The sequence below is a fragment of the Erithacus rubecula genome, assembly GCF_903797595.1.
Source record: "Erithacus rubecula genome assembly, chromosome: 20".
Lineage (NCBI taxonomy): Eukaryota > Metazoa > Chordata > Aves > Passeriformes > Muscicapidae > Erithacus > Erithacus rubecula.
In genome coordinates, this window is record NC_136672.1 from 5636505 (window position 1) to 5664142 (window position 27638).

General features: G+C 47.7%; 1 protein-coding gene across 1 annotated transcript; it reads left to right on the forward strand.

Moving 5' to 3' along the window:
• The first annotated feature begins 859 nt into the window (after positions 1 to 859).
• HID1 (HID1 domain containing) lies at positions 860 to 27531 on the forward strand. Its single transcript, XM_079323119.1, has 19 exons — positions 860 to 1101; positions 8041 to 8190; positions 10413 to 10583; positions 13223 to 13336; positions 14931 to 15037; positions 15510 to 15626; positions 16357 to 16579; positions 16966 to 17022; positions 17119 to 17259; positions 17641 to 17731; positions 18367 to 18518; positions 19698 to 19776; positions 20396 to 20560; positions 21635 to 21862; positions 22344 to 22477; positions 23933 to 24013; positions 24378 to 24469; positions 24786 to 24944; positions 25409 to 27531. Exons 1-19 carry the CDS (start codon positions 1036 to 1038, stop codon positions 25470 to 25472), a joined length of 2391 nt encoding a protein of 796 aa, XP_079179245.1. The 5' UTR covers positions 860 to 1035; the 3' UTR covers positions 25473 to 27531.
• Positions 27532 to 27638: the final 107 nt, after the last annotated feature.

The following is a 27638-nucleotide window of genomic DNA, read 5'->3' on the forward strand; positions in this document are numbered from 1 at the left end:
CAGGATGATTGGAATTACCTCACTTCCTCTGAAGAAAGGAGGTTTGCAGAGCTGAGCCTGTGAAATGTAACTCAGGGACACCAAAAAGACCCGCTTGCAGTTCACAGAGCTTCAAAGACAACACTGAATGCCCTCAAACATCTGCTTTGGGGTGTTCAGTGAGTGCCAAATCCTGAATTCCCAGCACCCAGGGTTATAAAACATACTCTCCTTGTGTGTGGGTGGAATTTCATTAGGGTTAATGGGCCACCGCATGCAATGAGCTTCTCATAAGGTGCTGTGTTCCAAGCGTGCTTGCTCCTGGCTCTTTCAGCCGGGGCTAGGGCAGACCGGAGCCGGTTCTTGTCCTGCACCTGCCATCCTGCTTTGCACATCGAGCATCTGGGCTTGGGACCAGGCTCTGACTGTGAACGGTGATGGCTCGACAGAGCTGCCACTGGACAAAGCAGCTCCAGGGGACAAAGGCTGCGGGCAGAGGAATGGGAAAAGGGGCAAGAAAAGGAGAGAAGCGGTGACATGAGAGCAGAGGAAATTGATGCAGGGATAAGGCAAGGGATGGAGCAGAGGAGAAGGCGGAGGGAGGTTAGGCAGGAGGGGATAGCGGGGAAGGAGAAATGAGAAAAGCCGTGAGTGGAGATGAGGCAGGGGCTGTGGGGACCATGGCTCTGGCAGGCAAAGTGTGGGAGGAAAGGGAAGGGAATGAATGGAAGGGACTGCGAGGAGGAGAGCAAGAAGGAAAGGATGAAGCGGCGGACGGATGGCAGGCGGAGGTGGGAAAAGGGAGGCGGCGGGGCGGGATGTAGGGATGGAGAGCTGGCGGAGGAGGAGCCGCGGGCAGAGGGAGGGAGGGAGGGAGGGAGGGATGCGGGCGGAGGGTGGGGAGGGCCGGGAGCGGCGAGCCCCGTTTTGACAGGAGGAGGGAGGCAGGCAGCGGGATCCGCCGGCGCGGGGACGGGCATGGCGTCAGCGGCGGCCCGGGGAGCGGCGGCGTGAGGGGACAGCCCTGCCCGGCCCTGCCCGCCGCCGGGCCGCACCATGGGCAGCGCCGACTCCAAGCTCAACTTCAGGAAGGCGGTGATCCAGCTCACCACCAAGACACAGGTGAGGCCGCCATCTCGGGCGGGGGGCGAGGGGGGCCGCGCCATGTCGGGAACCGCCGCCCTGAGGGGCGCCTCGCCCCCCGCCCTGCCCAGGCACCGCCGCGCTCCCGTGCGCGGTCCCCGAGCGGGTCCCTGCCTGTGGGGCCGGCCCTGGCCGGGCTCTGCCGCCGAGGCCGTGCCCGAAGGCCGGGGGCTCAGGGCTGGCTGTGCCCGTCGCCGTGTCACCAGTGCGCCGAGGGCCCTGTCACCGCCTCTGGTGACATCTTGTGCCTTGCTGAACAGCGTCTTGTGCTTACCGAGCAGACGCTGCTGTCATAAGGGATGTCCACAGCTCCTAATATATTCAGCTTGCGGGTTTACATCACACGGTTTGCCGCTGCTCCCTTCGCTGTATCCTTTCCCCCACCCCCGCGCATAATAGCTGGAGAACCTTGCTCTGTTTTTAGGCAGTAGCTGGTGGAAAGGGCTGGTGGGCAGCTGTGCTGTTTGCAGCAGAGGATTCTGACTGTGACCTGTGAAATAAAGCTTTATTTCTGCAGGCTGAGGTGGAGAAGGAGTTAAGTGAAAGTCAGGGCTGTGTGAAGGGAGGGTCGCTGTCTAGAGGTCTAACATATGTTGTGCCTGTCCTGGGAGCTTGCTTAATTTTTGCTTTAAGTGGAGTGCCCAGCAGTAGCAGCACACTAGCAGAAAATTAGTAGCCTGCCCTTCTGTCTAAGGAGCTGAGGGATTTTGCTCTATTGAGAAGTCACATCTCTGGTTCTTCTGAGCTGCAATGGAGCACAGCTGTTACGATCCACCTTTAGAAGTGAGGCAATAACAGCTGCTCAGAAAACGTGGGGGTGATGGCAGAAAGTTAATGATGCGGAATGAATTCACAAGAAAAGGGTATGGATTCAAAAGGGTAAAGGATGGTAGGAAAAATCTGAAAACTCGAGAGATACAGGCTACTACTGGGAATTGAATGATAGATGGGTAATGCTGTGGAAGAGCCTGGAAAAACATGTTTGTACTTTCTAAAGCAGTATCACATTTATCTGCATTGCTAAAGAATGGCTTTTGTGAATATATTCTTAAAAAACACTAGTTGTGGATGTAGGTAAAGAGAAAAGTTGGGGAATTAATGTTTTTAAGGGATTCTTCCAAAGTCTCTTCTGCATGCCGAATGGTTCAAGGTATCCTCAGCATTGGGCTGTCCTTTCTTCATGGGGAAATGTGCTTATAAAGTGAGACTGGGGGCAGTAAATCAGGCCTACAGGGCTCTGCCTAGACTGCTGGTCACAAAGAAAATCCTGTATGAGGCAATCCCTTGGATCAGCAGCCCAGGCGAGAGCACTCCCCTCCCCTCCTCTGGTTTATCGACCTGTGTAAGGGAAGGAGGTTCTCTGGGGCCCAGAATAAAAAGGAAGGAGCAAAAGCTTCATTCTTGGCTGGATTCATTTCACGTCCCTGTGATCTAGGTGAGACTGACTGCATGTGGAAAAGGGTGGGGTGTTGGCACTCCCATATTTACATTCTGTAGAAGGGCACCAGTGTTTCTTTGTGCAGAATGCGTGACTGGGCTCTCCTGGAGCCTTCTGATCTCTTACCAGCAGCAAAACCTCCTGGTCCGTGACATCCTGGATCCAAAACCAGGCTGTGATAATGGACAGAGCCAAATATTTCCAGGCTATTGGCTCATAATATGCTTTGCTTTCTCAGCAGCCTGTCTCTTGTTTTGCAGCCTTCTCCTCTGACATTAGGGAGCTGGACAAAGAGATTTTCGTTAAATCATCCGTAATGTGAAACTCTGAGCTCAGAATGCACCTGAGGTGTTCCTAAGGCTCTGGTGGGAAAAAGTGGTTGAGCAGAAGTCTTTGTTCTCTCATTGGTGAAGGTATAGAATTGGCACAGAAGTTAATTTTTTCTTGAAAACAAGTTTTTATAATCTCCAGGCTTTTCTTAATTAAAAAACAAGTGTTCCCAGGTGAACATTTAAAAAAAATTAAATCTGTAAGGAACAAAACATTTGAATGCTTACAGCACACGTGGAGCCCAGAACTTGAAAGTAGAACCAAGTCTGGACACACATGGAATTGACTTAATTGATTTTTTAGCTGCCAAAGAGAAGCTCTAAAGGTGTAAGAGTATTAAAAAACAAGAATCACTTCAGAATTATTTCAGTGATTAAACAGCGCAGTATTACCAGAAGGAGGAAATTAACTTGTGCCACAGATGTATATTTATAGTCACACATGGAGAAATGGTCTTTAGGATTTTTATAGGATATGTATATATTACATTACACTGCACTCATTCTACTGGTAGGGCCCATCCCTTTGATAATGAAACAGATGTGCTTTGTAATAAAGAATGTGTGAGCCCTCCCAAATTGCCCATAAAAGTGCTGCCTATTTAACAGATGAAGGGAAACATGGATTGTGAATATGACAGTTCATCAAGGATGGTCAACTGCAGGGAACTGGTCTGGGAGCTTTAACTGCTGGGGAACCACCTTTTCTTTTCCCAATCAGTTGGGGTTCCTGCCAGCAACCAGCCAGAAGATAAGGAATTTTGATCTTGTGTACCAGCTTGTTAGATTTTAATGAGAGCTGTGCTCTGCTTTTAAAGAGACAAGGAAGAATCAATTATTAAGGGACAAACCCCAGTCCTTTCCTTTTCCCTGGTGTGGCAATTCCAGAAGTACAATGGGGTGTTAACTTGAGTCTGATAAAAGCACATCTTGTACTTGGAGAAAGGTTGGTTCCTGGCAGACCATTTCTTAGAGTATTCAAGCTTGACTCAGCTGTCCAAGAGTCTCAGGTTGATCAAAAGCAAAGTTGTCTTAAAAGCAAAGCTGTAACTAACACTTCACGCAGCTGACTTTTGTCCCGGGCTTTCCCTGCCGGACTTCTACAAATCCCATTTTCCAGTTTGCTTTGCAACACTGTCTCTGCTGTGAGAGCAGAGAACTGGTGGTAGATTTGAAGTCTCTCATTGATTCTGCACTGCTGACTGCAAAGATCCTGTAGAAAAATAAATTATTACTATTCTGAAGCCTGTGTAGAGGTGCTGTCTTTGGCAGGAGGGATAAAATCTTACTAGTTGTTTATATTTTGAATAAGCCTTTTGCACAGTGGCTCACAAACAGGTGTTACAAAGGTGTGTGAATTGCCTCAAACTAATCCCTGGACCTGCAGGGTTATCTGATCTAAAGCTCAACCAGGTGCTGCTTGAATGGTTGTTACAAACCACAGTTCTGCCACTTATAGGGTGGAAACATATGCTGTAACATATCACCTGAGCCTTTGCTCAGGGAGAGGGACTTGCTCTGCTGTTGAGATCCAGAAAAAGGAGAGCCTGCTCCAAAGGGTTGGTGCCTTGGCTGTGGGATGCTTAGTTGGAGTGCTGGCAAGAAGCAAAAAGAGCTGAGCAAAGCTAGTGGCTTCTTGTCCCTTGGTTCTCTGCTGATGATCTGCAGCAACCTTAGTTTTAGCACTGTCCTCCAGTTGGGTCTTGTTGGAGGAATTGTTAGGAATGGATGTTTGATTTAAGTAAGTGCAGAGAGCTCTTGGTTAGGAGGAGGTACAAACATGCACACACACAGACTGCTGAAGTTTGTGAGGAATTGTGTCTAAAAGAGAAAGTGAAGGTGGTGCTGGTGTCAGAGTGAGGACAGTAACAAATAGGGGAGACTTTACCTTGGGAGCTTTTCCTGTTTTTAGGACATGGTCAGGCCCTCTCTGTTTTCCTGTTTCCTGTGAGGTATCCTGTTTGGGGATTGCTTGCTCAGGCTGTGATTCTCTGCTCAGTAACTGGCATGAGGCTTGCAAACCAAATACCTTCCTTTCCTAACTTTTGCAGTGTGTGTGTGGTGTGTTTCAGAGAACCTAAAACACATTAACAACTAGTAGAAAACAAAGAGTGGAGGTGTCCAGAGTGACTGGTTTTGCCTTTGTTTGGCCAGTGTGCAAATGGGAGGTCTTTACTGAAGGCAAAAGTCTCCCTTCCTTGCCTGTCTGTCACATCACCTTGGATCTGCCTGCAGTGTCCTCAGCAACACTCTGCTTTACAGTTCCCTCACCCCGTTGGTGTGGAGCTTGGTTTGGGCATCACAGTTTCTCTCTGCCAATCAGCTCTGTACCTTCAGCAGCCTCTGCCATGAGATGTGTGTGAGTCAGGAAGTTCCTTTTGCTCTCCAAATGTGTCAGTTGTGTTTCCAGAGTAGAGTCGAGCTACTGATCACTCAGTTCTTACCCTCATTACTCTGATGGTGCAGAGCTGGTTGTCTTCACTGTGCTGGAGGAACATTAGGCTCTTTCTTACCTGTGCTGAGGATTCAGCTCCTTGTGAGCTCTCTGGCTGAAGCACTGTTATGCTAGGGGTGCTCTGGGATTTGTGATTGCAGCATGTGCTGTACCAACACTTGTACCTAAATCTTGACATTTCCAAATGGAGATATCCCTGGCTGGTGAACAAGGCTGATCTAGGTCTCTGTATTTCTCTCCTCTGTGATGCTGGATACAGTCTGTTGGGTGAGCTCAGCTGAGGAAATGGATATTTAGATCCCCAGAGATGCTGCATGCAGAATACAATCACCTTAAAAACAGCCAGTAATGTTCTATCAGGGAGATGACTATTATGTGGATTGAGCAGCTTCATGATGCCAGGCTGGTAATTAAAAACAGGGGGGCAGTGGGGATGTGGGTGACTCAGTACTGAGTCCATGTCCCAGGATTGTACATGGGAAACTATCTGTTGATGGAGAGCTGATTTGCTGCAGCTATTAAAAAATGTGAGGTACCAGTGTTTTAGTGTAATCTGGTTCCCAAGATGGCAGCTGACATGAACACTGCTGTACATGCAACGTTGCAGCTCAGGGAATCACCCCTGTGCTTCCCTGCTCCAAGGGACTGCAGTCAGAGCTCTCAATCCATGTTGTGCTGCCATCTGTAAAACAGTGGCTGTGTTCAACTGCTTAGGAGGCCTCAGGCTAGTGGGAGGTAAAGGGATCTGTGTCTACTGGAGGGAGATGGTTTTCTGCTTCCCCTCTAGATGAGAGTGAAGGCATTATTTATGCATGATACCCAATTAGCAGCAATTGCTGCCTGATGTTGTCAGTGGGAGTGGCTGTGGCAGGCAGCCAGGATGTACATGTGGCACTTCTACATGAAGTTGTGGTGTGTGGTTTGAAATGGGGTGTAGGATTTGTAGGGTATTTCCTGCATTATATAGATCAGATTTCCAAATACTTGGCTCTTTTTGAGGAGTACAATTAGAGATGAGATGTGCAAAATAGCTTTCCTTCCATTTAAGTGTTTCCTGTCCAGGTTACAAAGAACTCAGCTCCTTCACATGCTCAGCTGAAAGTCAGGTTGTGAATATTGGATTGGATTGTTCCTACACGTCCCCTCTGAGGAGCTGTGGTCTTGAACCATTTGGAAAAGGTTGCTCTTCCCTTGGGAAGAGTTTTGGTGGGATCTTGCTTTGGGGTTCAGGTGAAAAAAATTAGGTTTTCAACACTAGAGCTGAGTTTAATAAGATATCTGAACACACATGGGCTTTTTTCTGGTTTTGTTTTAAAGACTGGGGAGTCATTTGGGCTGGTTCATTGCCTGACTGGCAGGACTAGGACCAGCAGCACTGAAGCATTAAGGTAAAGAGCTGCAGGGCAATAACCTGCTGTACCAGTCTGGGATAGTTGGCCCCTCTCACTTTCTGGTCTTTGGCAGTGGTGACACGTCACACACCTGTGGGCTGTGGCTGTTAGTTCAGGAGGTGACAGCAAACGGGGCAGTGCAGCATTTCTCTGTCAGAGCTGTCAATGACCTGTTCTCCCAGAAGCAGCATCTGAGCTGCATTTAGACACAGCACAGAGCTGGGCAAATTTTCTGCCTTCCACAGCAGATCTGGGAGTGGGCAGGAGTTGGTTAAATTAAACACACAGTCATATTTTTACCCTTCATATCTGACATGCAAGACTCACCCAACAGTGCTGATTATTGCCCTCAGCCAGCACTGCTGTTTGCTTTGGAGCTGGTGCTGGTCACGGGCAGGAGGCTCCTCCTCTCCCCAAGCCAAGGGCTGCAGGTGCTCAGGTGAGCAGCTCTTCTCACCTGCCAAGCATGCCCACAGCATGGCTGCTGAAACTCCTGGGAAAGCTCCCATTTTCCTCTTCTTATTGAAATAATGGATCCATCCCTCACACTGCTTGCCATAAACAGGCATGTGTTTATCCCATCCCATCTCATCCCATCCTGTAGCTGGACCCCTGGCACTCCCAGCTGTGTTTGGGCAGTGCCTATCTCTTGGCAAGTATTAGCAGAAAATGTAGTGGAAATAGGTGTGTTCCCAGGGCTGGATTGGGGGCTGGGCTTCTGAGACCACAGGTTTGAGATGGATTGTTTTCTTTGGTCTCCTTCTTCCATCTCCTCTTTGAATGGCACACTTAGTGCTTTTTAAGAACAAAGCCTTGGCAGCAACTGGCTGCATTGAGTTCAGTTCTCTATAAATATTTGATTCAGAAAGATCAATTGTGTTTTATCTGTAAGTGCTTTGAGCTGGGTCTGTCAGTTTTGTGGGCCTGTTCGTGCCCAGATGAGATGTTCCTGATTGTTTCCTGGGACTTTGGTTACAACTGAAGTAATTCCAATGCACACTTAGGGCTCTGAAGGTGGCAGTGTGCACAAGGACAGCCTGGCCCATGTGCAGTGGTAAAGATCTTGAGTTACTTGCAGCAGTTGCAGACAAACACAAAGGTTCCTGTAAGTCTGAAGGGATGTTCAATTTGGGAGATAAATCATCCAAAGTCCTGGAAACAGAGGCTGACCTATAAAACCAGTGCTAGTATGTTTTATTGAACCTGTTCTGGCCTCATCCCATCCCCAAGCCAGGCATAATTGCTGATGACTGGATCTTGTGGAATGGTAGTTCTACATCTGTAAGCACAATTGTCTCTTCACAGCCTGTGGAAGCCACGGATGATGCCTTTTGGGACCAGTTCTGGGCAGACACTGCCACATCAGTGCAGGATGTCTTTGCCCTTGTACCAGCTGCAGAGATCCGAGCAGTGAGAGAAGAATCACCTTCAAATTTGGCAACTTTGTGTTACAAGGTGAGTTTGGTGCTGTTGTATTCCTTGAAGCTGTGCTAGCAGGGATCCCTGGATCAACAGCATTGTGGTTTCCAAGGGATAACAGGTACCTTGTACCACACAATGTGCTTGCTTCTCTGTGTTTCTTCCGGAGGGTAATTCTCAACCCTTCCTCTCATAGGTTAGCACAGACCATAGCTGGCATTTGATCAGTTTGGAGCCTTTTCCCTCTTGTCCCCTTCCTGTGTTTCACTCTGTCCTCTTGGATCTTGCCTGCTCTAAAAACTGCTTCTTGCTCAGGGGACTTTGTAGCAAGGCTGCATATTTGTGGTGAGGCTGAAACGTCCCATTCCTTGTCTGCACCTAATTGTACCTCACCATGCACCAGCCTGGCTTCAAGCTGAGAGATCCCAGAGGGATGTGCAGACTGTCACTGCACAAATGCCTAAAGTTCAAGGAGTATCTTAAGACTTTTCTTCCTTCTGCAATGATAACAGAACATTGCTGAGACTGCTTCTGCTGTTGTCATGTCCTTGTCTGGAGCACAGGGACATTGAACACCATTTCCTATCCTGCCAGGTTTAGCAAATTGTCAAACTGGTGAGCAACAGCCTGAGACTTAGTCTGCCTGGGAAAGTGCAGGTGTTAACAATGCTCCTGATTTGAGCCATGCCAAAAGTAGCTTTGAATTTGTAGTTGGAAACATTTGGAATGGCATTTTTCCTGTTTTGAATAGTTGCTGCCATCCTGTTCTTCTTTCCTTCTCTACGATATGTGAATGAGACTTTCTGAATCATAGTGAAGATACCTCTATGAAAATGAGAAAACTGCAATGTTTTTTTCCCTGGTATTCACTTCTGGCAGTGAGCAGTTTGACTAAAATATGGTCTCTTCTCCCTGCTGGAAACAGGTGTGTTGGGAGGCCTTGTGACTGCAGGACTGTTTATCCATGAGCCATGGATCTTGGGATATTGGGATAAAACTCAAACTGGCAAACCAAAACCACTACAGTGTGTCACAAGAGCCCACAAGACTCCAGCAGTGCTTTTGCCAGTCTGAGGGCCCTGAGCTGTGCCATGTGCAATGTTCTACTGGACTTAGCAATGCTGTGTGTTTGTGGAGAAATGTCATTTACAGCCATGGTTGGAGATTCAGGCTGTACAGTCATAAGTGTGTCTGAAAAAATTGTTAAGCTCAGTTAGTGTGTGACAGGCTGGGGCAAACAGCACTTAAATGCCCATTAATGCAGTGACGCAGTCTGGCAGAGTCAGTGACCCAGGCAGTCTGCCATGAAAATAAGCAGGGGCACATGACCTCATGAATTAAAAAGCAGCAAGGTGAATCCTTGTTAAATGTTTTGGCTTTCATTTCCCCTCTGTTTCCCCTTGGGATCAGGGAGTAAGAGCAAGTGGGTGCAGCCGTGGAGGGAAGAGACTGCTTTTTTCTGACTGGGGGTAAAACCTCCTGTAACTGCCTTCTGTGGCTGTGGTTGCTGCCTGGTGGGACCCACATCTATTCTGAAAAGCCCAGTGACCCCTCCACTGGCAGTTGCAGCAGCCCCTGGGTGGGCTGCAGAGTCTCAGCCCAGGAGTTCTTTCCAGAGCTGTTCCAGAGTCCTGTTCACAGGGGCAGTAGGGAAACCTGGGCTACAACCCTCTTCTGCAGCAGGACCTTGACAGATGCTGCTGGGGGCTGTATCCCTGTGCTTAACACAGGCAGCAGCTTAGCTCCCACCTCCTGAGTCAGGGGAGGTCCCTGCTGTAATCACACAGATAGAGCTGTCAGACTGTGTGTCTGTGTGTGATCATCCCCTACCAGTGCCTCACACAGTGCAGCACAGTGCTGCTGCCTTGCTCCTTGCTGCCTGCATCTTGGGTACTTGCAGCTGATTAATCTTATCTGCCCTTTTCAGTGTGTGGTGTCATGGAGCAGTGCTGGAGGAGCCTTCTGGTGCTTTGGCTGTCTATCTCACGTGGCACCACACGTGTGCTGCATGGATTAGCCCTGGCATTTGAGGTCTCTTGCAGTGGAACAGCAGAAATTCAAGAAGGTCTGTTTAAAATCATTAACCCTGTTTTTTACAGAGTTTCAAACAGCAGCAGTGCCACTAAACTGAGCGAAAATGGACTCCCAAGAACTGCTTATAGGTCTGTGTGAGGGTATCACTAGCAGGACAGACCTGCCTAGCTCTTGTTAGCTTGTGCCCAGGTTAGTGCTGCCTTACTTTGTTTTGTTTCCTTCAGGCTGTGGAGAAGCTGGTGCAGGGAGCAGAGAGTGGCTGCCACACAGAGAAGGAGAGACAAATTGTCTTGAACTGCTGTCGGCTCCTGACCCGTATCCTGCCTTACATCTTCGAGGACCCAGACTGGAGAGGTTTCTTCTGGTCAACTGTCCCTGGGGCTGGCCGAGGAGGGGTCTGTCTCTTGTCACTTACTCTTCTTTCTGGAGGGTGATGGGGAGGCTGCAGGGAGGAGACACTATGTATATTTTGATGCAGCTTTATTCCAGTTATTTCTATGTCGTCAGAAGTTAAGTAGCACTTTCTAAAGTCTTTGACTCACTTTCTAAAATCTTTGACTTCCTTTGTTTCACTTGTGTGTAGCTGTAGGAGAGCACTGATATGTGAGGCAGGGCTTCTCTAGTACAACTGGAGCTATGAGTCTTAATGAATATGAGAGCTGTACTGAAGGCTGTATGATTTTCTTAGACTGAAATGTCCTTGTTCCATTAATTACAGTTGATTTAAGTTTCAAAATAAAGTGCATCAGGGTGTTGTTTGCACTGATTTTACAATGTCACATTTAAAGTGACAAGTGCCAGAGAAGCTCTTTGCATCTCGACTCAATACCCTGCTTATGAGCTGGGGGATAGAGTTTTAGCTAGGGGCCTTACCTAGAAGCCCACAACTAAACAAGAGTGATTAAAGAGTTGTTCTGTTTATGGCTCTGTCAGTGACATGCATAACCCTGGGGAGTATCTCAGCTTCCCCACATTTCTCTGACTGGAGAGCAATCACAGTAGTGCTCTTTTGCATCTCTCAGAGGAACAGGGTGAAAGTGCTTTAGGATCTTCTGCAGACAGGAGGAATAGCAGCACTGAGAGCACAGCTGAGTTGTACCAGGACTATGTACTTGCTTGCTTGCTCCCTCCTGCTCTGTGCATAGAGAGCCCTCTCCTAGGAGTTTCTGATCTGCAGGTCAGTGTGGCTGTACTGAAGAATGTAGTTCTCCTGAGTCTAAGTGCAGTGCAGTGTCTATGGGGACAGTTGGGAAGGGTTGGCAGTGGTTGGTGCAGTATAAACTGGCAGCTCTTGCTGTCTCTGCTTGTCACCTCTAATCTGCTTTGCCTGAGGGCATGTCAAAAGGAAGTTCTGGGTGGTGAAAAGGGAAGTCTGCTAGTCGTGCTTTGTGATTTGTGTGGTTGAGAGGTTGGTGGTTGTCCATCCTTTCATACCTGCAGGGGCCAGGGAGTGCTGGAGAGGCTTAACAATGGAGGAACCTGTTTTGGGAAGGAACATGCAGGGGTGACTGGTGCTCTGATCCAGCCAGGCTGCTGTTACTCCTGTTTTTCCACTTTGTTCAGCACCTAGAAGAGAGTTTCTCAGCCTCAGAGTCGTGGAGTCACCCCAAGGTGATACAGCCCAGTCCACTTGTGCTGTATTGGAGAACCCTCCTGCGTGTGGGTGTAGCTGTTGTGGTTCAGTCATTTAACCATGTGCATTTAACCTGTAAGGCTGAGATAGCAAATAGAGCCCTGAGATCTTAGGGTGGCTGGGATCATATCTAATCTGGGGACACAGCTTTGCTGTCTGGTGGTGGATTCCTCTCTGGGAACTGAAGATGATGTTATGCCTGGACTCTTGGTAAATATCTCTGTGATTATCCTTCACCTGCTTCATGATGGAGTGATGGATGGCATCCCTGGAGCCATGGCTCCTCCCTCCTCTGTGGCAGTTTGTATTGTGTTGAGATCTACTGGTTTGTTGTGTGTCACTATTTTGGATGTGGTGGTACCTGCAGCCTGCAGGGACATTTTTTCTGGCAGTCGAGATCTTAGCAAAGATCACTCTTTGGAGAAGAAATCCCCTTGGGATTGTCATTTCACCTCTGACTGTGAGCACAAGTCAAAGCATCTTCTCTGGCTCCATCCATCCTCTCTGTGCCTGTTCTTACATCTGGGCTCTGTTTGGGGAATCCTCCCTGCTGTCACCAAGACAGATTCAGAGCCACCCAGACCATTACCTCCATAGCTTCGTGCTGTGATTGAAGAGCTGTGTGTTGTGCTCAGGCTGACAGAGGCCTGGCTGAGGTAGATAAGCTCCTGCCATTCCTGCTCCCTGCCTTTCCCTCCAGCACCCCTGTGTGATGGGAAGGCTTCCCAAGCAGGATGCTCTTTGACAGGCAGGATCTGCTGAGGTTTCCCGTGGCAACGGCTGCAGAGGAGTAGCCATGCGTGCTTGGAGAGATTTCTTTGAATGCTGGAGATGGCAAAATCCTCTCTGCTGTCATGCTTGCTCTGTCGTGGCAGGCTGGGGCAGCCCTTTGCCTGATGCACATAGTCTCACCCTGTTCTGTCACTTCCAGTTCTGGGCAGCCCATGCAGAAAGAACTTACAGGAATTTTACACCTTATTGCTGCTGGTTGGCTTCTGCCTATTGCTGTATCTGTGCACCATCCAAATCACCTTCCTTCATGAATGTAAAACCTTCTCTGTGTCAATGCTTCTCTCTCCTTTTGTCCTTAAGAAGCCAGCCCACGTGGCAAGGTGTACCCAGTGCTACTGTTCTTTTTCCCTGGCATCTCCATGCCTTTGTCTGCTTAGTTTGCTGTCATTAAAGAGCTTGTTCCTGTTCAGTCATTGCCATACAGAGAGAAATTTCTGTACTGTCTGGATTTTTGTTCCTTTGTTCCTTTTGTTCTCTCTTGTCCCTGTGTAATGTCTTGCCTTGCTGTGTGTTTTTGGGGAGTGTATCTTCTTGTGCTGTACCAGACTGGTGTTAGTGTGTGCTTTTTTGCTCACCCTGAACTGACAGTGCTCTTCTTTGTCACTTCAGGGAGATGAAGATGATGAGAATGCCCGGCCCCTGGCTGAGTCGTTGCTCCTGGCTGTCACAGATCTGCTCTTTTGTCCCGACTTCACTGTGCAGAGCCACAGGAGGAGCATGGTGGTGAGTTGAAAGAATCATGAGATTATCTGCATAGAGGCAGATTCCTGCATGCTGGGGGGATCCTGGGAAACCCCAGCAGCTTCCTACAAACCTGCAGACAGGAAAATACAGATTTGCTGAGCTTGAGCCCACAGTGAGTGATATTGATCATTCTTTTGGGTTCATAGTATGGTGTTTGTGCTTTCTAGAACAGATGTTCTGGGGATGAATCTCAAATGGAGTGGCTGGCAGCTATCCCCACACTACAGCTCACCCCTCAGGAAAAGGTGGCTGTGCTGGCAAACAATTGCTCTTCTGTTGTTGCCAGCAGAGCAGAGACCTTTAGCACCTTGTTCCTTTCTCTGGCAGTTTGGTGCAGCCCAGGGCAGGAAGCAGATGTTTGTCTGCTCACGTGTGCTGTGATGTAAATGAGTAGATGGCCTCTGTTGTGTCTTTCCACCTCTTCTCCCTCTTTGTATCATGGCAGCAAAGACATTGAAGTATTTTCTGATCCTTATGGTGACTGTCTGTGCTTCAGAGAATTTTCCTGAAGCAGAGATCTCCTACCAGGTGTGCTAAGAACAGAAAACAGCTTGTGATGCATCTCCCTCCCTCCTTCTCCTTGCCAGTGACTCTTGTGTTTTCTGTAGGTTCAGTCTATAAACAAAAAAAAACAGGACTCCTTTTGGGGATAGATCTGACACAAACTAAAAATGAACATGTTAAACCATGGTGTGTTTGATGGCTGCAAAATTCCTTGACAAATCCGAGTACTGAATTGATTGCTTGGAGTTTCTGAATAATAGAAAGAGAGTTGAAATCTGTCACCTGGGGCTGAAGGGGCAAGGCTGGGTCAGAGCTACCCATGTACTATGAGTAAGTGTGCTGAAACAGATGGACTTGCTGTCCAGTGCTGTCACCTGGGATGGATTGCACAAGTCAGGGTGACAATGGGTTTTCCTGGAAGAGCCTTCCCCCACCACTTGCACCTGTGATTTTTCCCTTAGCAGCAGCCAGACTGGTTTTTCAGGGTTCTGGGCAACTGGAATTAGACACTGAGATTGTGAATGATTTATGTTCCTTGCTGCTGGCTGCCTGTCTGCTGCCTGCAGCCTCTGTAGTCTTTGCTGAGCTGATTTTCCTTCTCTGGACTTGGTCTGATTGCAGCCTAAGAGCAGAGAGATGGGTACCAGCACCTCATGTTCACGTTCAGCAGCATATGGCCCCAAACATACAGGTTGTGGTGGATGTTGGCTGAAATATCACTGAATAAAGAGGAAGAACTGTGAGACAATGGGCAAAAGAGACACAGAACTGACCCATATTCCCACTGAAGTCAGTCCTAAATTTATGGCTGGAAATCTGGGCTTCCTCCATCATGGAGGATACTTGTACCTCTGTGTTTTATTCCTTGCTTGCAAAGGCTGAGCTCTTTGAAGGTATCAGCACCTGCATTTTCAGGTCTGGGAGAGAGATTATGTACAGTTCTACTGGCTGGATGCTTCTCTGCTGTTTTTTTTTCTGGAGAGAGGGGCTGAACTGCCTTGGATATACCACCATTGCTGCCAATTCTGGCTCCTGCATTCTGTGATTCAATCTCTTATTTCTCTCACAGGACACAGCAGAAGATATCCACTCCATTGACAGCTGTGAGTACATCTGGGAGGCAGGAGTGGGCTTTGCTCATTCTCCACAACCCAACTACATCCATGACTTGAATAGGTAAGAGCTTCTGCCAAGGCAGAATGGAAAGAAACTGGGCTCAGGAGAGGGAGATATGTGGGAGATGAGCTGTCATTGCCTCTTTGAGTATCCATGATTCCCAAGGAGCTTTCTGCTTGCTCCTTTCCAAGGTAACAGGACTGGCAACAGAAAAAAACCCAGCAGACCTTTTGAACAACTTTTCCTAGTGTAAGATGGGAATTGGACTGTCTGCAGCAACTGGGTAAACACTGCTGTTCTAGAAATGCCAAGGAGCTCTGTACTGGATTTCTTTTTTGTAAGGCAGCAATTCTGCTCATCTTTGTGCCAGTGACAGAAGTATGGCTTAGGAAGTTAAATGGGCTTAGCTCTCTCTCAGAAGGGCTTTCTAGACAGGACTGAGCCTTCCTTATGTGTTGTTGTGGTGATTGTTGTGCCTCCTTCGCCCAGTCCCTGCTCCTGAATGGCTCCAGGCCTTTAATTCTCCTTCCAGGACAGAGCTGCTGAAGCTGCTGCTGACCTGTTTCTCTGAGGCCATGTACCTGCCTCCCTCCTCAGACAGCAGCAACACCAACCCCTGGGTACAGTTTTTCTGCTCTACAGAGAACAGGTAAGGGTAAAGGGTGGGGGCCTGGGTGTCAGGGGAAAAACATCTTCAAATCTGTTCCATGGAGTGTTCTGGTAATGGGAAGCTATAGGAGTTGTTACCTCCAACATCCAGGGACAGTTCTTTTACCTTGTCCCTGTCTCATGTACACCCCATTAGTATTTCTGCTTAGTGAGAAGTGTTTCTGAGCAGCAAAAGGAGAATCTGAGCACGGTGCCCACTGAAGTTTGCTGCAGGACTGATCCCTGCCCTGTGGGAAATGGCAGATCCCGTTCCTTGCTGTAGACCCTGTTCCCTTGGGAAGGGGGTGTGGTGTTGGTGGCTGATGAATGCTGCCCTCTAGTGACATTTTACCTCTGGGACTTCAGCTCCTCAGGTGACACTCACTCATCCTGGGGGAGTACAAACCTGGCTGGAGGCTGAAAACATGGCTTTGTCTTTCCAGAGGCTAGAGAGCTTTGAGGTTCCTTTCCCATTTTCACATTTTGCACAAGATTCCTCTGGGAGCCCACGTGGGTTTTTTCACCTCCCCTCCCCTCTGAGCTGTAGTCCAGGAGCCCAGCTGTGAGCTGGAGTGCTGGCTCTCGGGTCTGGGCTGCTCAGTCATGGCCTGCTTTCACAGGTTAGAGAGGAGGATTGTGTTTTGTCATGGCCCCAGACTCCTGTGGAGAGATATACCTGTCCATTTCCAGTTTCCTGCTGCTGCTTTCTGAGAGCTTTTTCTCCTCCTCAGACATGCACTCCCACTCTTCACCTCTCTGCTGAACGTTGTGTGTGCCTACGACCCCGTGGGTTATGGGATTCCTTACAATCACCTGCTTTTCTCTGACTACCGCGAGCCGCTGGTGGAGGAGGCGGCGCAGGTGCTGATCGTCACCCTGGACTATGACAGCTCCACCAGTTCAAGTCCCACTGTGGATGGCACAACCACTGGCACAGCCATGGATGATGTGGATGTGAGTGATACTGGAATCTGTGTTTGCTGCTCTCCTGAACTCACTGGGGTTCTCTCACACCAGCTTCTATTGAATGTTGAGCTGAAGGACTCAGTGCTGCTACTCCCCTCACAGTCTGCTCTCTCTGTTCCAATCCTGCTTCAGTCCTGTAGTCACTGAAGACCCATCCATCACCAAAATACCAAATTTGGTCACTGATTTGAATCAGGAGCATGTAAGTGAAAAGCCCCTGGCTTTACTATTTCCTGCAGTGTGCTCTCTCTTTGCATTTAAAGTTGGATCATCCAGAGCAGAAAGCTGAGGTGAGAGACCTTGGTGGTTATACTTCAACTTCCTGAATACACCTTATTGCCAGTAAGCATTTCTCTCGTTTTCTTTGAACACAGCCTCCTGGACCAGACAATCTGTTTGTGAATTACCTCTCAAGGATACACCGGGAAGAGGTAACATGTTCCCATCCTGCACTGTTCCCTATCTGATTTCATGCTGGTTGTGTTAGCCCTGGGCCCACCATAGTCTCTTTCCTGATCTTTTGGCAGGATTTCCAGTTCATTCTGAAAGGAGTGGCTCGCTTGTTATCAAACCCACTGGTCCAGACATACCTGCCAAACTCTGCAAAGAAGATACAATTCCATCAGGAACTCCTTGTCCTCTTCTGGAAACTCTGTGACTTTAACAAGGTGAGGAGCTGCTTCTTGCTGAGCTTCACCCCAGCTTGGCTGTTGTGGCTCTGGCTGCACCAAGCCCTGGTGAAGGGCTGTGGTGGGTAGTTGGCAGTGGCTCTGGGTGCTGTGCTCATCAGCCCCACTGATGCAGAGGTTGGAGATCTGGCTGTAGGGACAGCCTGGGAGAGGGGCTGCAGCTCCTGAAGGTCTGTGCTGGTACCTGCAGCAGGTATTATAATAACTGTACAAATAACACTGGAGTTGATGAGGTAGTGCATACACCAGCCTTTTTAATGTTCTTGAGAGACTGATTAGCTTGAGACTGCCTGTCCTGAGTCCTGTGGATGGTGCAGAGTATATACTTAAAAATGTCTGAAATCCTCACTTGTCTTCCAGAAATTCCTCTTCTTTGTGCTGAAGAGCAGTGATGTTCTGGACATTCTTGTCCCAATCTTGTATTTTCTCAATGATGCCAGAGCAGACCAGTGTAAGTTGGTTATTTTCAGTATTTGGAACAATTTGTGCTTGACAGTAGAGCTAGAATGTTTTTGAGATGTTTCCTCCCTATCACTTGGCAGTGTCTTGAGTGTATGTCCCTGACCTACAGACATGGAGTGGAGCTGTCAGTTAATTGAGTTCTGGTGTCTGTAAAAATCTAGAAGCAGGACACAATCTATCCTGCAATATAGGGAAGGGAGATCCTTCCTTAGTATGTGTTAACATTTTGAGTCCTTGTGTTAAAAATTATGTCCCTGATCCAGTGAAGAGGGAAAAATGAGCAATCTGCTCTTGCCATGGGGGTAAATCAGGCATAACTCCATCGTTGTGTAGTGGAGAGTAGTCACATCTTCCCTACTATGATGATGGGTTTACATTAAGAACTTAATGAAGAAAAGCATCTAAGACTTAACTGATAAGACTTAACACAGATGTGCTTGGGAAGGACACTAGTGCTGGCAATGGAGGGAGCTCTGTGTGGGATGTCCTTTATCAGAATGGTTTAGTCTGTGCAGTTTTTTATCAGTCCCATAGTGTTTTTCCTCTCTCCTCACTGCCTCTCACAGAATTCCACTGGCCTCACTGTGACATGTTTTACTGTTGTTTTTTTTCTTCTCCTTGCAGCACGAGTGGGCTTGATGCACATTGGGGTCTTTATCCTGCTGCTCCTCAGTGGGGAGCGAAACTTCGGGGTGCGACTGAACAAGCCGTATTCTGTACGAGTGCCTATGGACATCCCTGTCTTCACAGGGACACATGCAGACCTGCTCATCATAGTGAGTACAGCTCCAGCACTTCTTGAACCCCCCTAGCTCCACAAATAATTATCCCCTTCAATATACTTGTCCTCCCTAGACTGGAAGGCCACTGAATAGCTAGGAAGTGTGTGGGATGCCCACTGTTAACCTGAAGTGATGTGTCTGACAGGGTGCATGTGCATGAGGTGCAATTCCATCTGCATGGTATAATGCCAAAGAACAGGACTCCTCATGGTGCTGCACTGCTGTCATGGGGGGGTGGGTGCATGCCCTCTGCTAGACATTATTGGTAGGGAAGGTAGGAGACCTGACTCTAACACAGGCAACCAGAGGTCTGTGGAACACATCTGTCAATGGGGACAGCAGAGACACCAAGCTCAGCATGACAGCTTTAGATTGCTGCAAGTTTCATTGACTTTTCAGTCTGCCCACAACACTGCTATTAGCAGCTGTGTGCTTTGCAATAGGAACCTCAGGTGCTTCCCTTCTGTCTTGTTCTCATTTGCCAGAGAAGAATGTCTTCTGATAAATCTCCAAGAGGAGATTCATATTAAAAGGAGTAGGAAGAAACCTGCCCATCATAACTGCTCTTGATGCTGTGTGTTTTGCCCTTGCATTCCATTAATCTCAGATCATCTCTTTGTTTTAATTATGCTTAGGACTTCCCTATAGACATGCCAGCTGAAGGTGGGAAGGCCAAGATTGCAAATGTCTGAACTGGTTACAAGGCACTTGAATCTTTTCATGTCTGGGGATATAGTTAAAAATAGGACAAACATTTGAGTTAGAAGTTTACACTAAAATCAAATGTAAAATGATTAGTTCTGTGGTGTTTCAAGCAGCTATCAAGGGTCAGTCAAAGTCTGTTGGAGGTGGAGGTGTCTCTTAATTCCTGGCAGTTTCATTTTGTCCCAGGCTGCCTGAACATTGTGGAACAGCTTACAGTCAGTTTCTGTTTGTGGTGTTGTAGGGCCCTAATCACGTTCCCAAAGGATTCCTTGTAAATGAAAGCTTGTACTCCTGGAGTGTGAGTCTGCAGTGAGAGCAGCCTTCCCCACCTGTGTAATTGTGTGTGCAGGGCCCTGCCTAGGGAGGAATGGTGTCAGCAGATGATTAGTGTGGGGGTGGCACTGGTTTTGGTTGAGAGGGTGCTTTCAGTAAGGTGCTGCCTTGCTCAAGAGCTCCTTCCTTCCACAGGTCTTTCACAAGATCATCACCAGCGGGCACCAGCGGCTGCAGCCCCTCTTCGACTGCCTGCTCACCATCGTTGTCAACGGTGAGAGCTGTGGGGGAGAAACCACAGCCCACAGTGCTCTCACTCCCCTCTCCCTGTGCCCCTACCTGTGTTCCTTAACACTGGCCAGTGCCTGCTGCTGGAAACTCATCCCTTCCAGCCTGTACTGGAGGGGCCAGTGCAGATAAGATCTGCATGCATGGTCAGATGGGGCAGAGGGAGGGACAGCAGGGTCCTGGAGCTCCCTTGGGGTGGCAACAGGACATTGGCCAGCAGGCCTGGTGAGGGTAGTTAGCAGTACTGTCCCTCTCCAGCAGGGAGTGCCACCTCCTCATGGTGGCAGTGCTTCCCTTCCAGTGAGTGCCCGGCTGGCTCCAGTTGTGAAGCTTTTCAGGAGGCCCAGCAGAGGTGCAGTTATTAGTGTTAGACTAAACAAAACCCTCTAAAAGCAGCAATGCCTCCTTCTACTAGGCAATATCTCTGTTTCCTTGCTTTGTATTTGGAAATACTTTTGTGGAACTGTTTGGCTCAGCTATTCCATGAGGCTTTCTCAGAAGTGCAAGGGTGGGAAGGCCATAAAAGCAACATTTTTAGTGGTGTATTTTTGAGAATAAGTACATCTTGGTTCTTTCTCCAGTTTTAATTTGTTTGCCTTCCACAGTGTCTCCATACCTGAAGTCTCTCTCCATGGTGGCTGCTAACAAGTTACTGCATCTCTTGGAGGCTTTTTCCACCACCTGGTTCCTATTCTCTGCTGTACAGAACCACCATCTTGTTTTCTTCTTGCTGGAAGTTTTCAACAACATCATTCAGTACCAGTTTGATGGTAACAGACTGCTTTATTTAGTGGGTTTGCACTAGTTTAGTCCAAGAGAATGTCAGATGGAAGTTCAGAGAGAGTCCAAGGAGATGAGAGGAGCTGAGAAGTGTAGAAATCAGCTACATAGGGCTGAGAAGTTTGGTTAGTAGATAATCAGTGTTGGGTCCTGGCCCAGGCAAATTTGGTTAGAGCAAAATGAGATGGCAGCTAATTATCAGCATAACCTCAGCTCTCTTGCAGAAGATGAGATGCACAGAGAGCAAAAGAAAAAAAGTGTGTAACATGTAAGTTGTGACTGGCTGAAAGTTGTTATGAAACTGCTCATGTTGCTCAGCAATGTAGGTGATGGGACAAAACAACTTTCAGGTGCCTCTCATTTCTGCTTTGGTAGATCTCTGGAAGCTGAAGACCAAACCACCTCGTCCAGAGAAAGTTCTGATATTTGTTACTTTCCAAGAAATGCCTAATGCTTTCCCTCTTAATAATATGTAAATAATAAAACCCCTAAAACTGGACTAAATTTAGTTTTTTTGCTTTAAACTTGCAAATCAAGAATGGCCATTCTGCTTCCTTGATGGGAATCTTGCATGTGGCAGTTGCTAAATCCAAGACCAGCCTTTGTGGATGTAATTTGTGTTTCATATTTGTGTTTAGAGGGTGGTTTCATTCTGTTCTGTGCCATCTTGCAAGCATTAAGAATTCTGGCCTTTTGGCTTTGCTATTTCAAGCCTGTGTCTCCTCAAATTAAATGCCCTGATGTGTTTTGTGAGTTTTTTTGAAGATGGAAAAATATTGAACCTTGGCTAGTAACCTTTTCTTCCAAAATAGATGCTAATTCGTGGTTTAAACTTTTTCCTCTCAGCTGTTTGAGTATCCCTCACCAAACCATTTCTTGTCAGCTTTCCAGCCTAGGAAGGATTTCACTGAATTTTCTGCAGCGCTTTGTAACAGCTAAGAGGATATTGAGCTCTGCTCTTTTTCCCCTATGCCACTGCCTTTGTGGGTGAGAGCAGTCAGGCTTTGTGCACCAGTGAGCCGTGCTGGGTTGGCAGAGCTCTTTGAGCCTCCCTTCTTTTGCAGGGAACTCCAATCTGGTGTACGCCGTCATCCGCAAGCGGAACGTGTTCCACCAGCTGGCCAACCTGCCCACGGACGCGCAGTCCATCCAGAAGGGGCTGCAGCGCAAGAAGAGGAGCCCTGAGCCCATCTCTCGCACCAACTCCCAGGACGGGCTCTCCATGGAAGGGTCACGTCCTGCTGCCCCTGCTGAGCCAGGGACGCTGAAGGCCAGTCTGGTGGCTACTCCAGGTGAGCTTTAGTTTACCTTTGGGACTGCAGAGAGGTTTGTTTTCTCTGGAATATGGTGTGGACTCACCCATTCACTGGGTGTGGAGAGATTAAGAGTTTACATTTGTGAATAACTTAACTGCCTTTCAGTCTGAACTTCAGATCAGTTGGCCCAAGCTGATCACAAACAAACTGCATTGAGTTTCTGTCCTCTCAGACTTAGTGTCCACATGACCATTTGTCCTAATCTTGACCTGTTGCCTTAGGTTAACTCTATCCATGTGAACCTGTGTTCCTCCTCCTCAGGGACCATTTTCATAGAGAAAAACTCCTTTGGGGTTGTGAAATCAAAGCTAAATCTTGCTTCTCCTGTTGAAAGGGGAGCTTTTCCAGTATCAGCAGAGACACAGGATGTCTGTGCATAGTGGGACAGAGAAGAACCCTCTGCTTTTGAACATATTTAATTAGTTTGTGTTTCTGAGTTTTCCTCTTTTGAGCACAGGGATTGACAAGCTCACAGAGAAGTCCCAGGTGTCAGAGGATGGGACCATGCGTTCACTGGAGCCTGAGGCTTCCCAGTTGTCACCAGAGCGAAACCCACCTGCAGCCCTGAGTGATGGGGAGCCCTGGAGTGGGGTAAGGCCAGACACTGGTGTGCAGGGAAGGTCAGGTGTGAAGTGAGCAGAAATGAGGGGTTAGAAGAGATCTGTTGGCCCATTGAAGAAGGGCATCACACTAAAGGCAGTGTGCACACATGCAGAGTGCTGGGACACAACGTGGCTCAAAAGGGCTGTTGCATCATCTTGGGTGTTTCATGTTTGTGCTGTGACAGAAGAGCTGGGGCACTTGAGTGAGCTTTCTCCATCATGAAGACTATGACAGAGCAGTGAATGCAGAATTGTCAGAGGAGGTTCATGAAACCTCCTGATCCTGATCTTTTCAACTCACGTTCTCACTCCTGCTTCTTTTTCATCTCCCTTGGGATTGAGAGCTCTACCAGAATCTTTTAGCTAGCTAATGCTGTGAACAATGTGTTCCCATGAAGGCTGAGCTGAGATGCTGCCCTCAGAGTGGCTTTGAATAAATTGGAATGTACAGAATTCCAAAATACCCTAAGACCAATTTTACTTACCCTTCCTGGCCTTGCCTGGTACCAGGTGAAGGCCTGTGGCCAGCAAGACATCTTAAGCTCACAATTAATTATGTTGTCATTAAATGAGATCTTGGCTGAGAACTTGTAGAAGGTTTTCTTCTTCCAGCAGCCCATGAAACATGATCATGGGTCTTTCCATCTGTGTCCAGCAGCTGGTTTGAGCTGCCCCAGCTGAAAAAGCACTGCACAGCTCTACCCCAAACTGTCTGTTTCTGGTTGTGAAGGTGATGAGTGAATGAGTCTGTGCATGTGGAGATGAAGGATGGCTGTTGGAAGGAAGTGCTGTGCCCATTTGTTTTGTAAAAAAGTCAGCTCTAGGCTGTAGCAGTGAATGGTCAGGGAGCATTGCTAAAGGAAAAAGCCTCTCTAGTAGAGGGTTTTAGGGGGTTATTTCCTTCCCTCCTTCCCATCATGAATATGGAAATATTCAATATGGTTGAGTGCTCAAGAGGCAAGAGCTTTTAGATAGGAGTTGCTGGGAACCTACCCTTGGAAAAATGCTCTTTAAGATAGTCCAGAATGGACACAAAATAATCCCAGAGATACTCAGTAGAGAGAAGCTGAAAAATATGTGGCCTCTAGCTATTTAATCTCTGTGCCAAAAGAAAGAAGCATGCCTGAACAGTCTCTTGTCAGTCCTGTTTTAACTCTGCCACTGTGGATTGTTCCAGTGGAGTGTCAACAGTGGTAGCTGGAGCTGTGACCTTCCACAGGGTCCTCAAACTTCATCAGATATTGTCACTCTTTGGGTCAGAGCACATGGATTTGGTCAATGAAGGTTGAGTGGGTTTGAGTGGGACAGGCTGAGCTGTCTTTCCCAGTAGTGATCTAAAAAACCTGGGGAGAATATAAGCAGAAAATGGATTGTATTTCTTACTTATATGTGTGATTTGCATTTGTTTGTTTTTATTTGTTAAAATAATCTTTGATATTGATAGGAGGCATCACATTCCCGGCGGGATCGACGGCGTCTCTCTAGTGCATCCTCCAGTGGACAGTGGACTCCATCTCCTGACTGGGTAAGGGCATCTGGACAGAGGGAAAAACAATGAGAAAGAATTGTGACAGAAATGCCTCACACTCCCTGCCATCAGAGGGTCTCCCAGAGCAGCATTTTCTCGCAGGCACTTGAGGTCAAAGCTCCAGAACTTTAATTTACTGACATTTGCAAAGAAATATTGTATTTACTTGTTTCAGACCAATGCCCCACTGCTCTCATTGAATGCCTCATAATTCTAGTGCTCCAGGATTTATTGTATAGCTCCTGTGCACCCACCAGCTTTATGATTATTGTAAACTTCATTTGTTGCAGAGATTGTGGAGACAGCTGTAAAAACCTGCTAACACAGCACACTGATTTGCCTGCTGTTTTCCTACCTACAGGTGATGTCTTGGAAGTCAAAGCTTCCCCTGCAGACAATCATGCGGCTCTTACAGGTGCTGGTCCCTCAGGTGGAGAAGATCTGCATTGACAAGTAAGGAGATTTTTGGAGAGGAAGGGCTGATATGTTATGTTTAATGAGGTTAACAGAATTTGAATTTGGAGTGCCCCTGAGGAAAACCTTGTAAAGTTTAATTGAATGCATCCTTGGCTCAGCAGAGCTGTTACTTTCCTTGCCAGACATCTTGTTTGTCTGATCCCTTCTCCACTCTGTTTACAGAGGAGAGGGGATGTGTTTTCCTTGGCCACAGCTCAGTGTCTGTATTTGTTTATGCTGATCCTTCTGCTGCAGCAGTTTTGGAGGTGTCTGTGGGACACACTAAGGATGTTCCTGGTCTGTGTCTTGGCAGGGGTCTCACAGATGAGTCAGAGATCCTCAAGTTCCTGCAGCATGGCACCTTGGTGGGGCTGCTGCCAGTGCCTCACCCCATCCTCATCCGCAAGTACCAGGCGAATTCGGGCACTGCCATGTGGTTCCGCACCTACATGTGGGGAGTTATTTATTTGAGGTAAGCCAGCTAGGTGCAGCCTGGCCTGCTCTCTTCCAGACTTTTGGGATGCCTACAGAGAGAATTGCATGCACTCAGCCATCCCTAGGTTATCTCATATTTACAGGATAGAAAGATGTTGTTCCCTTAGAAGAGACTGGGGTGAATAAGCTGCTCCAAAACTTTGAGTGGGTGACATGAAGGGGGTTGTTCTGTGAGTGCTGCTTGTTTGGGAACTAGCAGTAGCAGGGAATAGAAAAGCTGCCCAGAGAGTCTGGTGCAGAGATTTTATGCAAAGCTCTCGCTTTGTGGGATGTTGTAGATACTGTCATCCCTGTAAGGTGCATTGTCTCTCAACCAGTGATTTCCTTTTATGCAAAGCTGAAGGCATGCTGTGCAGCCAGCTCCTGTAATCGTGACAGTGACATTTGTATTCTGTGTAACTGGCCAGAGGGAGTAAAGTGGCTCTTGTCTTTCTCTCTCAGGAATGTGGATCCCCCCATCTGGTATGACACAGATGTTAAGCTGTTTGAGATTCAGCGGGTCTGAAGAGAGCGCTTAGCTCTACTGAGAGAAATACACTGGATCTAAGGACTGCAGCTTTCTGCTTCATCACAGCTACTCCTGCATTTCACATCCAGCTGAGAGACCAAAAGGACAATCACTTCATTTACCTCCCTGTCATTTAAAGCTTTAATGGGGACCTGCTTGGGCATCCCTCCCCCCAGCTCACTTCTCTTCCCTCACCCTTCACCATGAACCTTGAGTTAAGGATACCTAAGGGATTGTCCGTTGTTGTGGTTGCACTAGAAATCAGACTGTTCTTAGCTCCTCTGTACTCTTTTGCTTCTGGATGTGGTTTGGAAACCAAATTGACCCTGTCCTTGTCCTGGTCAGAGCCAGCATTTAACTGAAAAAGACTAGCTGTAAATTGGGTGCAAAGGGAGAAGCTGCTATTCCTGCAGGAGACAGGGTTTGGAAACTGCAGTTACTTCCTTGTAGCTCCATAAAGTTTCTGGGCATCCCTTCTGGCTGCAGGTGTCTCCCTGGTATCTCAGTTACATATAGGGAAGTCTTTTCCACCTAAATGAAAGGAGAAGAGGTTGAAGGATAACTTTGTGTCTCGGTTCTGAATCTCTCCAGTCCTTTCCTGGAAAGATGCTTGAGAAGTTTTTCCTTGGCTTCCAGGTCTGGCAGTTTGTCCTTCATGGTGGGCTGTTGTAAAGGAGCCTGTCTTACTTTTGAAAGCCCTGTTTAATCCATGTGAGCACACAGGGAGGAAGGGACTGTCTCAGTGAGAGCAAGAAGAGACCTGACTGTTAAACTCTTTGAAGTCTTCTCCCATTGGCTGAAAGGACACTGTCACCTGGGTTTGAAAGGAACCATATCCTTCCATCTTTGCCCAGCAGGTTGATGCAATGCAGGGAGCAGAAGGGTCTTTTGCACACTACTGTTAAGGCAAGGGTTTGAGGGAGGCACTCAGGGAAGTTGTAGGAGGAATTTGGAAGTTGTAGGAGGAAAAGCATCTCCATATCAGTAGGAAGTGGAGAGTGCTGAGGCAAAGTTTAATTTTTCAGGGCATTTTGCTTATTAACCAAGTTATTGTATCTTGAATGTATTGGGTCCCAAGCATGTGTGAATTTTGGGAAGCCAGAATGGGAAGTAATGGGAGATCTGCTGTTGCTGGCTTGGTTCAGTATCATGGGGTTACAAATTGATGAATGGAAACACCCTAGGGTTTGAGTAGAATTTTATATTTTGCTGGGAGGGGCTGCTGTCTTAGACCCACGTGGTCTTTAGACAATGAAACGTGAGGAGTCCTGTCATGAACTGAGACCTTTCTATCAAAGTGTAGTCCTTGGTGCTCTTTTACTCAGGCTCGTGGGAGGATTGCTGGCCCTGAGCTGTTTGCTACAGGTTAGACCCAGTGGCATCACTGCATGGAAACAGGTGTGTCATGTTAAATACAGGGACAGTGTGACACACTGTGTGGCTTGTAAGCCTGGACTAAGCTTGGCAGCTGCAGTGGTAACAGCATGATCATCTCCCAGAGAGCTGCTCCAGTGTGCTGCTGGCTCCCACTGCCTGTAGTCAGGGGGTTCCCTCCTCTGGACACTGAAGGAGGATGGAGTCCCAGGCCAGTAGAAAGTGAAATAAAATGGGAACAGTTTTCTGAAGGATAAGAAATAGGTGAAATAGAGAAAGGTTATTCCCCCACCTGTGTTCCATCTCCAACCCAGCACTATTCCCATCCTGACCCCACCTCTGCTCAGGTGTAAACAGGGTGAGGGCTCTGTTTCACTTGGAGAATCTCATGTGTAAGAATGTGATTAGTTGGGCCAGACTCTGATTGTATGGCACTCACACCTCCCAGCTGGAATGGGACCTCATGTCCCACGTGCTTTGCCTCTTCCCTCCCATGGATCTGCTGGTTCTCATGATCTCTTCCGTCCTCTCTTTTCTGCTTTGTTTCTTTGTGAATTCCTCTGGAAGCCTTTTTGTTTGTTTCTTGGTGTTTGGAGTCTGATCCTTGTTCTGTGGAAATCAACTTGCACTGTAAACTCTTTGCTTACTTATGGAGAGAAAGATAAAGATTAACTGAAACATGCACTTGGTATTTTTTTTTTTTTTTTTTTTTTTTTCGTTCCCCAGAGAGAGGTTGATAATCTTGTTTGTCTTATGTTGAGGTGATTTGTGCCACTAGGGGACCATGCT

Excerpts from the sequence above, each read along its gene's own strand:
- HID1 (XM_079323119.1), top strand. The coding sequence starts at position 1,036 with ATGGGCAGCGCCGACTCCAAGCTCAACTTCAGGAAGGCGGTGATCCAG. Across the intron at positions 17,260-17,640 it reads AACTCTGTGACTTTAACAAG|AAATTCCTCTTCTTTGTGCT; the intron begins GTGAGGAGCTGC and ends CTTGTCTTCCAG. Across the intron at positions 22,478-23,932 it reads ATGGGGAGCCCTGGAGTGGG|GAGGCATCACATTCCCGGCG; the intron begins GTAAGGCCAGAC and ends TGATATTGATAG.